The following is a 19204-nucleotide window of genomic DNA, read 5'->3' as shown; positions in this document are numbered from 1 at the left end:
TATTTAGTTCATTCATTGTAGATATTTACTTCATTCATTCACTGTGGATATATAGTTATGAATTTATGGATATATTGTTATGAATTTATGGATATTTAGTTCATTCATTGTGGATATTTAGTTCATTCATTGTGAATTTTTACTTCATTCATTCATTCATTGTGAATTTTTACTTCATTCATTCATTCATTGTGGATTTTTACTTCATTCATTCATTGTGGATTTTTACTTCATTCATTCACTGTGGATATATAGTTATGAATTTCTGGATATATAGTTATAAATTTGTGGATATATAGTTATGAATTTATGGATATTTAGTTCATTCATTGTGGATATTTAGTTCATTCATTGTAGATATTTACTTCATTCATTCACTGTGGATATATAGTTATGAATTTATGGATATTTAGTTCATTCATTGTGGATAGTTAGTTCATCCATTGTGAATTTTTACTTCATTCATTCATTCATTGTGAATTTTTACTTCATTCATTCATTCATTGTGAATTTTTACTTCATTCATTCATTCATTGTGGATTTTTACTTCATTCATTCATTGTGGATTTTTACTTCATTCATTCACTGTGGATATATAGTTATGAATTTGTGGATATATAGTTATGAATTTCTGGATATATAAAAATGTTATTGCCAGGAATCGAACCTGATTTCTTCTTTAAGTGGGACGCGCGTTTTTTTAACCAAAACGGCGCCGTTTTACAACCGAATGCACCTTGCAAGGTGCATTCGATTGCACAGCATAATTTGCGAACTAATAACTTGTGCCATGTCATCATAGTAATCTGGAAACCTATAAAAATGCTAGGGAAAAAAAATTAATGGTAGGTGACTAATATACGTTATGAAAGTTCATGGTGCGGCGTGAACAATCCAATATAATTCATGGTGCGGGATGAGACTTCAAAGATAATAATAATCCCAAAAATCATATTTGAAAAACATACATCATAGATACTAATTATACCCCAAACAATTTTTTATTTTATTTTTTTAAATTGTGTACATTTGATTTGTAGGCAATAGCTAGCGGAGCTAAGTTTGGTACCCTCCCTTACATACTTTTTGTCTGAAACTTCTTATCAGTATCATAATATATATGAAAATTTTAGAAATCTATAATTATATTTTCCTCCCTAAATTAATAGTATATATAGTAGGTGAGTTTAGTTTGGAGTTTCTTTCGTTTCTTGAAGACTTCTTATGATTTGGGATTAAATTTGTGTGTTATGTCATTGAGATTGAAGATGGAGACGATAATAATCTTGGTGAGAAAGAATCCTTGCTACTTCTTCTCATCTGTACTCTAGTTATACTTGGCTTATTTCATTTATCAATATATCAGCTTTGTATTATCATAACATGGTATCAGAGCCTATATCTCCAATGAAGTTTGTTTTTTTTTTTTTTTGTTTTTTTTTATTTACTTACGTCTTTAAATATGGAAGTTAGTTTGATAGGGAAGTGAGAAGGGGCATTTAATTGAATTACTCCAGTCATGTTTATACCAGATGTCGAAGCAGTTGGTGTGATTGGAGTGATGGTAGCCATAGAGAGGAGAAAAAAAAAAACTTTGTTGGACATTTAGGCTCTGATATCATGTTTTTTTATGGAGTACTAATGACTCTAGTACAATGTAGTATCTGTTCATCCATATGGGAAAGTCACTACATGTCATTTGAGCACAAGGTGATTGTCTCTGATACCATGTTATAATAATATAAAGATGATATATTGATTAATGAAATAAACCAAGTATAAATAGAATACAGATGAGAAGAAGTAGCAGTGAGTTACAACAATCCTAAACTACAGGAATACAAGTAGGAAATATAGGATAGAATATGTCAACTAGTGCATATATATATATATATATATATATATATATATATATATATATATATATATATATATATATATATATATATATATATATATATATATATAAAAGTAAGAACTATCCATTAGCAGAGAGCTACTAGAGTTGGAAGAGAATGGGCGTTTTGAAAAAATAAAGAAAAATGCTAATTAATAAAGAAAATGAACTCACGCATCACTTTGCAACTCCAACATGAACTGAATATTATCCGCCATCGACATTCCATGCGAAAGAAAATGGGGATGCCTACGACGCTGAATGCCCCTCCGCCACTCCAACGCGAACTGAATATTATCCACAATTAACATTACATGCAAAAGAAAATGGGGATGCCTACAACGCCGAATGCCCCTCCGTCTCTTGCTAACCCTCCGCCTTCGTCTACCCCACCCCCTACTGTTGTGCCATGGTCAACTCTAGAAGCTTTCCAGGAATACAAGAGTAAGATTTTACGTAATTTGCGGAAAGCTGCGGAAGGACAAAGGCAGGAAAAATAGATTAAAAAAAAGAAAGGAAAAGAGAACAGACTGGGCTAGAAGAGGATACTCAATAAGGAAAATAAGTATTAGTAGTTACGTTTATATCTTTAATACAGTATACAATAATGTTAAAAGCTTAATAGTTGATGAGGTAGATAACGATAAGAAAAATATATGATCTTATTGGGTAGATAATAATAAGAAAAATTGATCGAGATTTAAGAAATAAGAAAAATATATGATCTTGTCAGCCTCACAAGTAATTATTCTTGAACCAGTTACATCATGGTGAGCGCATAAATGTCAGCTTCACATTCCAGTGACCCTGTCACAACATGGAGCAAATCAATAGTGAAAATTAGGGTTTGTCACGAATCTTACAACATGTTGGAGATAAATTCTCCATCGGTGAGGTTGAATTTTTTTATGTTGTCAGCAGAGGCAGTTGCAAACGCATCCCTGGAGCAGAGAAATGGATACCAGTCATATATGAGCCTAGAAATGAGGAACTAAAAGAGCAAGTTTGTTGAAGGCTAATAAAAAAAATGCATATATACTCCTTTGGATGCAAAGTCGTCGCCTGAATTAGATTTCTCTTGGTGTGTGAGTGTTGCCATAGTCTTACCTGAATCATCACCAGTAACTATAAAAGTGAGCAACAAAGTTAATTAGAAAGATAAATATATGGTGTCAATATCCATAAAATAATACCATATCTAAGGTCTCAAAATTTTATAGTTGAATCTTGTGAACCAGTGATGACTTGAGGATTCTGAAAAACCATAGTTAAAATGTTAGATTAATTCATTTTAACCCGCAGATAAACTAATTAGAAAGAGTAAAAGTATGGGTTTTCTTCCTCCTGTATTCATTTGCAATGCCTTTCATGCTTGAAATATGATATGGTATCAGAGCCATAACTCTTGATACGAGCTCCAATTAATGGCGTGGCCACCTCCAATTAATGGTATCGAACACTATTTGCATTTGGAGGTGGCCACCACATTAATTGGAGCTCGTATCAAGAGCTATGGCTCTGATACCACATCAAATTCCAAGAATGAAAGGCGTTGCAAATGAACATAGGAGGAAGAAGTGCACTTATGCAAAGAAGAAAGTAGAGAGCTCTTATTCAAAGTAAAAATGAGGATTCTTTTATGTTTTTTATTACCGAGAATATTAGCCATTTTATACAAGTTTTGTAGAGTTTAACTAACGGTGAAAATACAGAAAAGTAAATTACTCTTGTACTGAGATGGTTGCTGAGCTGCGCCTAGATGCTTCTGTTGACAGGTAACTCTAACCCAGGTGAGGTAGAAAGGAGGAAAAAAGAAAACAAAAAAATTGAAGATGGGCAGAAGAGAATGCATGCACTAGACAGTAAAACAAAAAAGGTGTAGTATGGACAATCGCAGTTGTAGAAGGAGGTTGCTATGGCGCTGTTATCAGGTACTGTTATTGTCACTTCTGAAAAAGCTAATGTTTCGTACCTCAACTCAGTTCTATCAGGTACTGTTATCCCCCATTAATGAATGCTAGTTTGTTCTTAGTTAGTAAGGCTATTTTCATTGCCCTAGCCCAAGGATAATATTTCGATTCATCTAAAACAGGTATAACTAACACCACTGCTGGACTCTTATTAGAGTGTATGCAATAAAGTTTACCTGCAGTATTTGGATTGAATTCAATGTCTGGAACTAAATTCGCAGCTGGAGAAGTCTCAATTCTTGCCCCTAATCCAGAGATGGTCGCAACAGTTGGAATCACTGGAGGTGGACCTTACGGTCCAGCACTATTTGCATTTGGAGGTGGCTACGCCATTAATTGGAGCTCGTATCAAGAGCTATGGCTCTGATACCATATTAGATTCCAAGCATGAAAGGCGTTGCAAATGAACACATGAGGAAGAATATCACTAATGCAAAGAAAAAAGCGGAGAGCTCTTATACAAAGTAAAAAATGAGGATTCTGTTGTGTTCTTTATTACAGAGAATATTAGTCATTTTATACAAGTTTTGTAGAGTTTAACTAAAGCTGAAAATATGGCTTAAAATACGAAAAAGTAAACTACTCTTGTGCTGAGCTGAGTTTAGAAACTTCTGTTGACAGGTAACTCCAACCCCATGAGAAGCAGAAAGGAGGAAAAGAAAACGATAAAATTGAAGACGGTGGAAGAGAATGCAGGTACTGGACAGTAAAACAAAAAAACTTTATGGTTTTTGTTAGCATTGAAAATTAAAATGGGCTGATTTGTGTGTTATTGGCCTGCTTTAATTTTGTTATTGGACTGATATTTTATTTATTGGATTAATTAAATGGCCCGATAAATATTCAATTGGTTTAATTACTTAATTAAATGTAGTTTGATGTTGGATTGTTCGGTCCAAAATGGTGGAATATTTAATTTAGTTAGACCAAACCTGTTTGTATTAATTGGGCTGATTAATTGGTGTGTTTGACTTGGTTTTGACCCATCAAAATTATATGTGGATTATATAATTTTGAATGAATTTGGATAAGTGGATATTATTTAAAGTTGGATTGGATGAAATGATGATCCTGGACTTGATGGTTTCCCGATACATTCCCGAATTTAATTCAGCTAATTAAATTAAATATATGAATTATTCAAAGGGATATGGTTTGTTAGATTTTCTCTACACACTCACCACTATATATAGTGGTTTCATTTTAGAAGAAGGAGAGCTCAAGATTTGCATATCGAAACTCTGTCGGAATCTCGTCAGAATATCGTCTATCGTCTGGAACACGGCTCGCAGTAATGGCTACCTACCCCTGAGCGTTTAGTTTTGGCACAAATTGTGGCTTATAATACACCATTTGGCTTTTAAAATATTGGAAAATCCTTCCATCCTTACAATTACCATTTCCATATTAAAAAAAATAATAAGCAAATTATTTATTTTCATGGATTACTAGTGAATTAATTAACCTCCCTTGGTCTCAATGGATGCCTTATTAGTTTTTTGTGTTTCAATAGGTTGAGAAAGTATATGAACAGATACTATATTATAACAGAGCCAGTAACATTCGAAAAAAAATTAACCTCCCTTGAATTAATAAGAAATTTATGTGTCCCATATATTAATAAAAATTTTACGTGTCCCATTCCCATAAAAAGATTATACATTAGGGAGTGCTACGGTAACTATTGCAGCACGTTTGGTTCACGGAATGAATTTTAAGGTAATAGGAATGTTATTCCATAAGGAATGGAATAGGCAAGGAATAGAATAGGAATTGTATTCTATTGTTTGGTTCGCGGAAGGAATAGACTTTAGGAATTATATTACAGTGTTTGGTTGATTTAAGGAATAGAAATGAAATATGTTTTAAAAGACATAAATACCCTTATAAAAATATGTGATGGTGGCGATGGTGACGGTGGTGGTGGCGGTGGTGGTAGTGGTGGTGGTGGCGGTGGCAGTGGTGGGGACGACGGTGACGGTTGTGGCAGTGGTGGTGGGAGCAACGACGGTTGTGGCGGTGGTGGTGGTGGTGGTGCTGCTGCTGCTGGGTGGTGGCGGTGGCGGTGGTGGTGGTGGCGGTGGTGGTGATGGTGGTGGTGGCGGTGGTGGTAGTGGTGGTGGCGGCGGTGGCAGTGGTGGGGGCGGCAGTGGTGGTGGGGGTGGTGACGGTTGTGGCGATAGTGGTGGTGGTGGCGGCAGCTATGGTGGTGGTGGTGGTGGCGGCAGCTATGGTGGTGGTGGTGGTGGTGGTGGCGGCGGCGGCAGCGTCGGTGATGGTGGTGGTGGCGGCGGCGACGATGGTGGTGGTGGTGGTGGTGGCGGCGACGACGGTGGTGAAATAGGATAAATTTATATATATGATTAAAAAAATTAGGTTAAAGAAAGGGGTAAAAAAGGAAAAGATTCTAAAATCTATTCCTGAGCGTTCAGTAATAGGCTAATACTAGGGGGGGGCCCTAGTAATAGCTATTACCTTATTTGAGGTAATAGGCTATTACCAGGAATATTATTCCTGGTAATAGAAATTGTTACCAAACAACGGAATAGGCCTATTACTGGGAATGCTATGCCATTCCTGGCCTATTCCGTGAACCAAACGGGCCATTGGTGTTTCTAACAGTACCATGTCTCTCTTATTTTACTTATCATTTTTACCAATAATTGGTCAAATCAATTATTTTTGGGTTATTTAATTTTTTTTTAAATTTAATTTTTAATCGTATTTTTAATGTATTTTAATTTAATTGAATGAGAGAGAGGAACCAGATCAAATGAGAGTTGATGCGCAGGAGAAAACGTAACTATGAACCCACTCGAGTCGTCCATAAGGAAAAATCTAGCGGATTATAAGCAATTTTTTTTTTGGATAAGGGTCAAATAAACCCTCCAACTATATATCAAAATTTAATTAGACCTTCAAATTAAAAACACATTCAATTAGACCCTTAAACTTGTTAGATTTGTGCAAAAAACTTATTTCACAGGTTACCAAAAGGTAATTTGTCAACTTTTCTTACATAACATGCATCTTTTGTAGAATCTTATTTAAAAATATTTTAAAAAAAATATTTTTAAAACTTTTTGAATGCTACTGGTATTCGGGTTGGACTTCCATTTGGAAGGTTGTGAGTTCGAGCCTACAGATACTACAATGTAATAGAATCAGTAGCATTCAAAAAATATTTTTAAAACTAAACTTTAAAAACTAATTTAAAAAAACTTTCCATCCGAAGAAAAAATCCCAACTACGTCTTCTCATGACAATAAATTTTCCATTTGACGAAGCTTCTGCTTCTTCATCCTCGACCACCTGGCCGATTCCCCGTTCAATATCATGAGCCTGCGATTCCTTTGATCCATCATCATCTGCGAATCTTCTTGCGATTTCACGCTCTCAAGTTTCACTTCGCTTGATCCTGAACAAGTTCATTCCACTAGGACAAGCTATGTTAGTGTTTCTTATACTGCAAATATATATATATATATATATATATATATATATATATATATATATATATATATATATATATATATATATATATGGTAGCTATGATGTAATAATAATTGAATTATGATGGAGAAAATATGAAATAAAAAGGCCTGGGTTTAATTTGGCGATGATTAGAGGAGCTGAGGTGAGAAGACGTAGTTCGGTTTCTTCGTCAGATTTTTTTAAAATTAGTTTTAAAAATATTTTTTAAAACATTTTAAATAAGATTTCACAAAAAATGCATGTCATGTAAGAAAAGTTGCAAGTTACCTTTTGGTAACCTATTAAATAAGCTAATTGCACATATCTAACTAGTTTAAGGGTCTAATTGGATGTTTTTTTAGTTTGAGGGTCTAATTGCACTTTGATATATAGTTAGAGGGTCTATTTGACCCTTATCCATTTTTTTTTTTTAAAAAAAAAACATACTGACATTTTTGTAAATAATCCAAACTTTGATGTGCCAAGTAAAATGTGTTTAGAGTGCGAGTAACAACTTAATAGAGTGCAGCAATAAAGAGTGCACTTTGATGTGCAAGTAATAATACTATGGAGTGCACTTAACAACATTATAGAGTGGAACAATATAATGTACACCTTAGCAACAATATTAAGTGCACCTAACATTATCATTAGTTGCACCAATGTGAAATGTAAATTACTTGTATCGAATATATTATATAGAAAAGATGAGCGCTCATATGCGGTGGGTGCTTACGGTGCGGCGAGGGTTCCAGATATACACCAACAGTGTTAACAACATGCACCAATAGTGTAAGCAAAACACATCACAATGAAATGCAGTAAAAAACACCAAAAAAATACCCAATACACCCAAAAGAATACACCATATAACTTACCACCCCAATGGTGTATTTCCAAACACTGTATGATGCTTTTACTCACACCTAATGGTGTGTTTTTGACGATGCGTACCTAATTTGTGTTTGTTTTTTATTGTGTATTTCCTAACGTTGATGGTGTATAATCGTTCAACTGTTGGTATTGCCGCACCACCGCACGAGAGGACCCCGCCGCACCTTAATCTAACACGTACATATAAAAAATATCGTTTCTCTTTTTTAATTGTATCTAATAATATCTACTTTATGACATGTTAATAAAAACTTTTATACTCCGTACTACTTATAAATTCATCAATCTCACCTTGTCTTAACAAATGAAAATAATAAAAATATTAAAATTTAAACAGTTTAAAAATTGAAGAAAAGCAATCATAATAAAAAAAATAATGCACAATTAAAATTAATAATTCAAGTTGTATTTCAATAATGTACAGTGATTAAAGAGAAATTAAAGTCACCGAGATATTAAATTGCCTAGGTATATTCATCAAGTTGTATTTCAATAATAAAGATAATTGAGCTTATTATTCATAATATAATAAAAGATTGTGCTTGTTATTTATAGGGAAAATGGCACTTTTTCCCCCTATGTTATATGCTTATAGCACTTTTTCCCCCTGAGTTATTCATGCATCCACATTTGCCCCCTCAATTATTATAAAAGTGGCGGTTTTTCCCCCTGATAATATTAAATAGACATTTTTACCCTTAAATACATATTTTATTTATTTCTCTTGTTCAACAAATTATTGTTTATACGTAGGGATGGCCACGGTTCGGTTCGAACTGAACCGAACACTATAGCAATCAAATAAAAAAAAAATTCGGTTATGATTCATAACATAACCCAATATTTGGGTTTCCATTTATTAAAATTGTGAAGTGGAAAAAAATAGATTCTGAACCGTGAACCAGAGGTTCAAATCGGAACAACTACTAGCAATAGCTTAAAATTAGAATTATAATATTTGCAAATAGTGTATGTTTTTTTCGCATTTATATTGACTCTCACATATAAGTATATATAATCGCGATTTGGTTTTTATTTTGAATCGTTGTTTCACAATTTCGGATCCAATTTGAACTGTTGGTTCAAACATTATTTTAAAATTTTATTTTTTTATTTTTAAAGTATTCTAAATTCAACAATTAATGTATTTTATTTTTTCAAATTGTGGTTATAATTTGTTGGAGAAGTAAAATAAAGGAAATATTTATTTTAAGGGTAAATATGTCCATTTAATATATTAGGGGGGAAAATTGCCACTTAAATAATATAAGGGGAAAAAGTGCTATAAGTATATAACACAGGGGGAAAAAATGCCATTTTCCCTTATTTATAATAAGGGCCGGCCTTGATAGCGGGCGTGATGGGCATCCGCACTAGGCCCAAAGTTTGAATGGACGCTACTCTGACCCAAGAGTTTATTCGTCCCGGGCAGTGGAGGCGGAGAGGTTCTTCGTCTCCGGTCATGGAGACGAAGAAGGACGAAGTCCTTTTTTTAAAAAAAAAAAACTTTTAAATTTTAAATAATTATTTTTAAAAAAATATTTTAAATTTGGAGTGACTTGTTGAAAACTTGGAGAGGAATTGCATTAAATTGATTAGTTTAAGAATTCAATTGTTGGTTTTTTTTTTCGTTTTAATGACTTAATTGCATTATCGTGTACAATTCGATGACGTATTTGACTCATACATTCATTGTTTTTATTTTACCCCGAGCATATAAAATGATAGGATCAATTCTGTTCATAATAGAATAGATTTGGCCTCCTTAATCGGTTAATCTCATTGTAACACGGACTTCCTTATATGATGCAGTAGCCATTCCTATTTCTTGTAGGACAAGTAATCCAAAATATGCATATATAAATAAGCCCCATAGGGAGAGGATTATCAATTCACAATAATACAAAATAAAATCTTACTCTTTCTAAATCCTGTCTGTATTCTTTCTATATTTAGTGTTGCCCATAAGTCATAAGCTCGTCCAGTTTATAATGGAGAATGATTTTGATAATGGTGAGTGGATTGGTGGTGAGTTTTATTACAGTAACCGCAAGGAGAAGCGGGTGCGGACCAAAGACGATGTTCTCTATGGCATTTTTGCTTCTGGGAACAGTAGTAGTGACTCCGACTATGAGGGAAGGGGCAAAAAGCGAAAGAAAGACCTTACCAAGCCTGTTAACTTTGTCTCCACTGGGAGTGTATTGCCCAACCAGAAAATTGATAGTGATAAGGAGGATTTGAAAGAGATGGAAGAGGATAGAGGAGCTTCATCTTCTGACAACTTTCTTTGTTCTGCTTTTGGGAAGAAGATCAAGGAAGGTGCAGTGTTGAGACAAAAATCTTCTCAGGCTGGGAAGAGAGAATCAGAAGCGGGAACCTTTGAAAAGCACACTAAGGGGATTGGAATGAAGTTGCTTGAAAAGATGGGTTATAAGGGAGGTGGGCTTGGGAAGAATGAACAAGGTATCACAGCTCCCATTGAAGCAAAGTTGCGGCCCAAGAACATGGGAATGGGTTTCAATGATTACAAGGAGATTAAGGTGCCAGCGCTTCAAGAATCCGAAGCAGCAAAGTCTGCTCCTCTTCCTGCCCACAAAAGAGAGAAGCCCTGGCTGAAGCAAGCTTCAAAAAAGAAAGTTTGCATAACGGTAGAAGAATTGCTGGCCAGGAAGCAAGAGCAGGGGGTTAATGTTGTTCAAAAGGTGTATGATATGAGGGGTCCACAAGTTCGGGTGCTGACAAACTTGGAGAACTTAAATGCCGAAGAAAAAGCCAGGGAAAGTGATATTCCTATGGCTGAACTTCAGCACAATATGGGGTTGATGGTTGATTTAGCAGAGCTTGAGTTTCTAAAAATTGATCGGGATTTGAGAAATGAGAGGGAGAAAGTGGTTGCTTTGCAGAAAGAGAAGGAGAAACTCCAAGCTGTGGCAGTTCACCAGAAAAAGCAAATTGAAAATATGGAGTACATTATGAATGAATTGGACCGGATAGATAAAGCGAGTAAAGAGGGTACATTGACTCTTGACTCACTCGTGAACTCGTTTCTTGACTTGCAACAACGTTACGCTGATGATTATAAACTTTCTAAATTGTCATCCATAGCTTGCTCGTATGCTATCCCGTTATTTATCAGAGTATTTCAGGGATGGGATCTACCTCAAAATCCAACACATGGATTAAAGATTGTTTCGTCATGGAAGAATCTGTTGCAAGACAACTCATCTCTTTATTCTCAGCTGTTTATGGAAGTATTTTTTCCTGCTATAAGAATATCTGTGACTAACACTTGGCAGGCTAGGGATCCAGAACCAATGCTTAGATTTTTGGATTCCTGGGAGAAGTTGTTGCCTCCTATAGTCCTCCACACCATTCTGGACAACATTGTTTTGCCAAAATTAGCAGCTGCTGTGGATTCGTGGGATCCCCGTCGAGAGACAATTCCAATCCATTCTTGGATTCATCCTTGGCTGCCCTTCTTGGGACAGACGAAGCTGGAATCATGCTTTAACACTATACGTTGCAGATTGGAAAGTGTACTTCATGCTTGGCACCCGAGTGATATATCTGCATACTACATATTGTCACCTTGGAAAACCGTGTTCGATCCAAGCAGTTGGGGAAAACTGATGGCAAGATTTATTGTCCCAAAGTTGGTGGCTGTGATGCATGAATTCCAAGTTTACCCAGCCAATCAGAACCTTGATCAGTTTCACTGGGTCCGGACATGGGCTGCTGCTATTCCCATTCATCAAATGCTTCCACTTATGGACATCTTCTTCGACAAGTGGCAACAAGTTTTATACCATTGGTTGTGTTCAAATCCAAACTTTGAACAAGTTACTCAATGGTTTTTAGGTTGGAAGCAACTTTTGCCACCACAACTACTTGCAAATAATCATATCCGGTATAGGCTTATTGTTGGTGACGATATGATGATCCAGGCTGCTAATGGCATGGAGGTAGTCCACCCAAGTTTAAGAGAGAATATAAGTTATCTCAGAGCTCTCGAAAAGAGACAATTCGAGGCATCAGCACAAGCTCAAAAACCGAACTTGAGTGGTGGGCTACAAAGAGATGGAGAAGACAGTGGATCAGATCTCAGCTTCAAAGCAATAATAGAAGCTTATGCGCAGCAGAATGGTTTGCTATTCAAGCCAAAGCCAGGGAGGATACATAATGGTTATCAAATATATGGTTTTGGTAGCTTAAGCATAATAATGGACTCTCTGAATGAGAAGGTATATGCACAAATTGAGGATAAATGGTCTCCCATGTGTCTTGAGCTGCTTTTGGAGTTACAAAATCGGAGGCAATGATAAAGAAAGAATGTTTATAAAAAAAAAAAAAATTATTACATATTTAGATAATAATAAACTTGTTGCATTTTGTGGGTGTTAATTTATTCATGTAATTTCCATTGAAACTTATTTTTGTGGACTGCATTCCAGGCTTGCAGCAGTTTGTGAAATGATTTAAGGTGTATTTTTTTGAGGTAAACTCTTTAGTTTTGTATGTCTTATCTCTAACTTAAATTACTTTTAGCAGGTGAAATTAATGGTTTATATGTAAATCTTAGCAAACTAAGGGTTGTACAGTTGAGATTATGTTTTTCTAGTTTGAAATTTATAGCACTTCGATAGCATTATATTGTTGAAAACAGAACTGATGTGTGAACATAAAACCTTTGTTATGATATAATTGTTGAAAACAGAACTGATGCCAGCCTTCAGCCTTCTATGATGCTAATAGATACAGAATCAGAGAGAAATTAGATACAGAACTAAATACTCTGTATTATATAATCAGAGAGAAACCAGGAAGCATATTGGGGATTCGAACAATAAATTCTTGAACTTGTTGAACTAGTTTGCTCTTCAATTTATTAATTAATGATTGTATTAAATGTCTTCCAATGTATTTGCTACTGTTCTCTTCCTTCCACCTGAGTGTTCATATATCTCTTATCTCCATCTATGTTTACTGTTATAATCCCACATTGAAAATATAAGAGAGAACATATAGTTTATAAGGTCATAGATTAAATTAGCTAATTGATTGAATTCAATCTTAGATTATAACACAACTGTTACAAGGCTTCAAAATGTATAACACAACTGTATCTTAAGCTCCATTCTTTTTTTGTCAAGATGTACCATGTTGAATCCTGGTCTTAAGCTCTACTCTCTTTTGCCAAGATGTACTACTAACCGAGTTGTTACATTAAATTACTGCTCCAAATCGTAGAAGTAATTTTTTTTTTTTTTAAATGAATCAAAAGGTTAGCAATACAAGGGGAGGGATAGTGTTTGAGCACTTGAACTAGACTGAGAGTCAATAGTCTTGGCCAAGGCATGAGCTACGTGGTTAGGGATAACAATGAGTCGGAAGTAGATCGGAAAGAGCTACATCCATCAGTCGATTCACCTTATATTTTATCCATCCATTTTACACTCTTAACCTGTATCTGGTGGACTTTTTCAAAACCAACCACCACCTCCATTGGTGCGTGTGCCCATCATAGATACCCACCACTTATTATTTTATTAAAAAAAATTAAATAATATTTAAATTAGTTACACATAATAAAATAATAAAATATTCAAATATAATAACTAAATTGTTAAATTTTTAAAAATAAACTTATTAGTTTAAAACTAAAATTAGTAAAAAGTTAGTAAAAGTTTTTAAAAATTTTATAATTAATTATACACTAGTACTTATATTCATGGTGAGTCAGGTGAGGTTCTAGACGAATTTTGTACATAAAACTCGAATCTAATCCAATCCACCGATCACCACAGGTTTAATTTTTTAAGACTTACCTCCGACTCATCACTCCCTATCACTCAAAAATTCGATCCATGCAAGTTAGATTCGTGTAGATATCTGCATGATGGATTGATATTAACATTCCTATACATGATTTGTTAATCGATTGACTTGTCTAATCATAATACTACTCAAAGAATAAATAAGGGACTTGTTTGTAGTAGCAACAAAACCATCATCAGATTAATCCTCACAGGGCGTTTGGTTGGAAGGGGGGAATTATGTGGGAAAGGAATTGTAATTCCATAGGAGTTGAATTACTGGAAATAAAGTGGGAATTTAAATTCCAGTGTTTGGTTGACAGGAATAGAATTACTGGGAATTTCAATTCCAATGTTTGGTATACATGGGAATTGAAAGGGAATAAGTAGTATAAAGTCAAAAATGTCCATTATTGTTGTTAGACATTAATTTTAGGTTAAAAAAGGAAGGGGTAATTTGACTCATCACTATCTTTTTTTCCCAGGAATTAAAATACCAGGGGGGGACATGGGATTTTAATTCCATGAAAATGGGGGAATTGCAATTCCATGGAATTGCAATTCCCTCCAACCAAACTACGGAATTTAATGGTCTTTGGAATTAGGTGGGAATTAAGTGGGAAGGGATTTTAAAATCCCTCCAACCAAACACTCTGTCAATGTTACGGATGAGACTATTACAAACATACAAACAATTGGACTATACCATCTCAAAGATTCAAAATAAATAAAAATAATCTTTGTAAATGTCATGATATCATTACCCTTCAATTGTCATACAAATTGACTTCATACATCAATTCTCATACTTAACAATAAAGTCACATTTCACAGACATAACAACAATTGAGTTTCAAGTTCATTGAATGCAATAATTATGATGAATGCCTAAATTTAACTTAAGAAAAATGTTCATTATATATATACACTAATCATAGTCACTCGTTTCAATCCTTATCAGGTCAACCCACCAATTACTTACATTAATACATTCTCATCTCTTAATCTTTATTAATATAGTGAAACTCGATCTAAATCTCCACTCCCATTCTAATTTACACTAGCAATTATAATTGGTTAATTTTTCAATCACGGAATTTCTTAACTTAACATAAACCAACCACAATACATTATATGAAATTAAACTTTAAATGTGGGAGTAATTATATTATATATTTTGGCTTTAGGAAGCAAGTTGGTGTCGGGTAGACATGATTGATTTGTCTACATTCATCCAAAGGTTGTCTGATTGAGAGGAAAGCAATAGGCGGTATCCCATTATTTTATCAACTTGGATTTATGAGCTTTGGAATTTGCCGGTTTTCTTCGAATAGCAACGTTGTTTAACCAACCAATCAACCTCAATTTAAAGTTTCCTTTCAACATTTCTTTTTTTGCTTTATACGGAGTAGCAAATAATAATTCACGCATGTAACGTAGTATCCACTTGCACAAATTATTACTTCCGCCGATTTGACGTCCTAGGTGGCTCCAATGCATCTTCCCTTAAATGAAAATAATAATAACTTTTTTAGAGATTTTTTCTAAATATGGAATATTATATTGTATATTTTAGTAGTTTAATTTTAAATTCGTTCAAATATAATATGATTATTTGGAGACAGAATTGATATGAATAAGTGATTTGATTGCAAATTACAAGAGTATAGAGTATTCTAGAGAAACAATGTATAAAGTTAAGAATGAGTAACTAGAGCAATTGAGTGGTAATTAAGGAAGAAAAGAACAAACTTGAGCCACTACTCGAGTAGGTTGGGAGCCCTATTGTAATTTAAAACTTAATTAGAGAATATCAAAAGAGTTTAAACCTATTAAAACTCTTCATATCCTATCACGGTAAATTAGAGTTCTCATTTGAAAATAAAAAATAAAAAAATCTCATATAATAAGGTAATTGTAATAGAGGCCAAAATGTTATTGACCAAAATGTTAAATAGAGGCAATATAGTAATTCTAATCCACTAAAATGTTGGATAGAGGCAAAATGGTAATTCCAGCGGAAACTCATGATAATTGATAAGATAGAATTAAGAATAAATTGACTATTTTACTATTTTGAAAATGACAATTAAATAATTAAATTAAAAAACTTTTAAATACACGATTTCTAATCATGTTATAACAATGTGTTAGATGAGAATGTGTGACCTTTCGTTGGTCCTTGATTTTGGGTGATCTAAGGGTTGATATTTACTATGCAATATGTGGTTATTTGCACTGTGCAATATGTATAGTTGTTTGCACTATGCAAATAATGAATTGCATGAATCTAATCATGGCCGTACAAAATCAAACATTCAATGGTACGGATTTGATCATACATTCTCACCTAATACTTTGTTCTTACCAGATTGGAAACCTAATTTTATGGAGATAAATCTCATACATCTAGCCTTTATGTGAGAATCAAGCCCATATATATGGTCCTTCGTGAAGACCAAACCCATATATCATGCTCTTTTATGAATACCAAACCCATATATCCCGCCTTCTCTGAAGACCAAACCCAAATATTCGGCTCTTCCATGAAAACCAAGCCCATATATATGGTAATTTTGTGAAGACCAAGCATGTTGATCCAGCCTTCCTTTGAAGGGAAATTATTGTGTGGATCATGCTCTACACAATGTTATGTGCACCATAACAAAAAGTACATTTTTAATATATTAAATGTACATTATTTTTGTACTGAAGGTACATTATACAATATAATGTACACTCAGAACAAAAATAATGTACATCCCCTGAATACAAAGTACATTATTTTTATCCTGAATGTACATTATTTTACAGTAGACAAAATATCGTTCACACAACTTGTGTGGACCATGGTCCACACAATAATGATTGTCCTTTGAAGACAAAGTCGTTTAAGTACATAGGCCATTTATCGAAGAACAAGCTACATATATGCATTTTTTCTAATCTAAAAATTAATAAGTGTGAATGAAAGTTATACCCGTTATATATATATTATGTTATAAGAGTTATACTATACATTATTTTGGACAAATATACCCCTATCGTTATAACTTATGTTATCTTTTCCACTATTATTACCATGGACATTCATCCACCATATACCTTCTAATCTTCTTCAATAATAATAATATATACACATTATATATTAGAATTATATGTTAGTTATTTCCTAAAATATAAATATCAAATTTATAAAAATATTTAACATTATTATTATTATTATTATTATTATTATTATTATTATTATTACTATTATTTACAATTTACAATAATATAAATATTTAAAATATAAATAAATCTAAGATTTTAATATAAAGTACTAATATTAGGCACTTATTTTTGCGCATCGCGCATAGAAAAACTAGTTTTTAAGATAAGTCACTTAGCTTGAGTTCCATGGGAGACTATTAAGAGATTTTGTACCTGAATTAGTACTCATTATAAACCAATTTTGAATTTTAAGATAAATTCAAATTTTCAAGTCCCTCCGTGCATGCCAAAATCTATAAACACAAAATAATTTAGAGTTTGTACATATTCAACTCCAAATTCAAGGTGTACCCTTGCCTTGACAAACCCTTGTCCTTTGGTTCTAGTATTGATAAATGTTAATGCTTCTTATATATACTCATATCGACAATTGCAATTATTTCTTTTGTTCTCTAACTATTGATAATTGTCTCTAATGTTATGTACATAGCAAACTTCTCAATTGAGAACAAGGAACGTGATTGAAGGGTTAGCTTGCAAGGCTGGCCCTGCCTTGATTGCCTCATTTCATTTGATTTTAATACGTTCTTTTTAGACTCGTTTGTTAATTTTATCATATTAAATTCAATAAATCTTGTATGATAGTAAAAAAAAACTAGGGAAAAAAAAAAAGCAAAAAAGAAAAGTTTGGTGGCACGGGTTAATCCCTATTCAACTCCCGAGCCTGCCGCCTAAGATGGGGTTTCCATTGATGAGAAAGGGGAGTTTTGCATCAATACACAAGTTGATCTCTGTTACAAGTAGGGAGGTGGCAGAAAATAGGGGTCGACATTTCGGATTTTGGTTCGATTTTTAGGGCTCTGTTTGATTTCGGTTTTGAAAAAATGAAATCATCAGATTTCAAATTTAGTTTCGGTTCAGTTTGAAATAGTTCGGTTTCGACTTGAATTTGGTTTGATTAGAATTTGGGTTCGGTTTGATGACTCAGATCAAACATTCCCTAGTTCTCTTGCGCGTATAATTATTTATTTATTTTTACTAATAATTTAAATTTGAAAAAGGTAAATAATAAGTTCACAATGCATATTTTAAATTTCTTAAACTAAAATAAGTCCAAATCGAACCGACATCTTCACCCGTGTTTGCTAACCGACGGCAACCTCAGACTCGCAAAGAAAAATTTGGAAGAAAGAACAATTTCGAAAATTTATGTTAGAAAATTGGGAATTTAGTATATATATTTGGATAAATTTGTACATATAAAAAAGAGTGAATTCCATATTTGGTCATACTATTATAGCGGTCTTTCCAATTTTAGTCCACTTTAATTAATTTTGCCACATTGTGACCACTGTTATTAAAAGTGTTCCACTTTTTGTCCACCATTAGTATTTATGTCAAGAGGTCGTGTAATCCAGGGGCATTTTGATCTTTTTATGTTTGTCTCATATAATTTTTCCAATTATAACATATATTTGCCGTGTTTGATTTTCTCGACAGGTTTTTGCAAGTCAGACCTGGCGGCGAGGGGAGGCCAGCCGCCGGTGCTGCAGCGGCGGAAGGTTTTCTGGCGACGGTTAAGTCGCTGGAAAACGAAAAGTTGGCAAAATCTGCTAGACTGCTTCCAGAAGGTCGGATTGATGATTCGATTGGCTATCTGCTTCCTGATTACTTCCGATTTCCATAAATTGCATCACAAAGCCGGGAGCAAGAAGATTTTTGCACAAATACCAAAACAGAAAATCTGATGTGAGATCGATCAAATTGGACTCGCACAACAGTCAGAACTGATAATTTGAAGGAGAGATAAGAGGATTGTCACCCGATTGTGCGAATTCCAGAGGAGGAATGAGAGGATCTAACCGTGATTGAGAACAACAGAGCGATGATAGGCAAAGAGCAGGTCTACTTCGCAAGGTGGTCACCGGTTAATTTTCATGCAC

General features: G+C 33.9%; 1 protein-coding gene across 1 annotated transcript; it reads left to right on the top strand.

The window, feature by feature from the left end:
• Nucleotides 1-3812: 3812 nt before the first annotated feature.
• On the top strand, nt 3813-12554 carry LOC109177578 (septin and tuftelin-interacting protein 1 homolog 1-like). The gene is made up of 4 exons (XM_019326962.1): nt 3813-3888; nt 4089-4187; nt 4489-4563; nt 10192-12554. Exons 1-4 carry the CDS (start codon nt 3813-3815, stop codon nt 12552-12554), a joined length of 2613 nt encoding a protein of 870 aa, XP_019182507.1.
• Nucleotides 12555-19204: the final 6650 nt, after the last annotated feature.

The sequence above is a fragment of the Ipomoea nil genome, unplaced genomic scaffold (genome assembly GCF_001879475.1).
Source record: "Ipomoea nil cultivar Tokyo-kokei standard unplaced genomic scaffold, Asagao_1.1 scaffold0805, whole genome shotgun sequence".
Lineage (NCBI taxonomy): Eukaryota > Viridiplantae > Streptophyta > Magnoliopsida > Solanales > Convolvulaceae > Ipomoea > Ipomoea nil.
The sequence above is the reverse complement of the archived record's forward strand: the minus strand, read 5'-3'. Positions and strand labels throughout refer to the sequence as shown.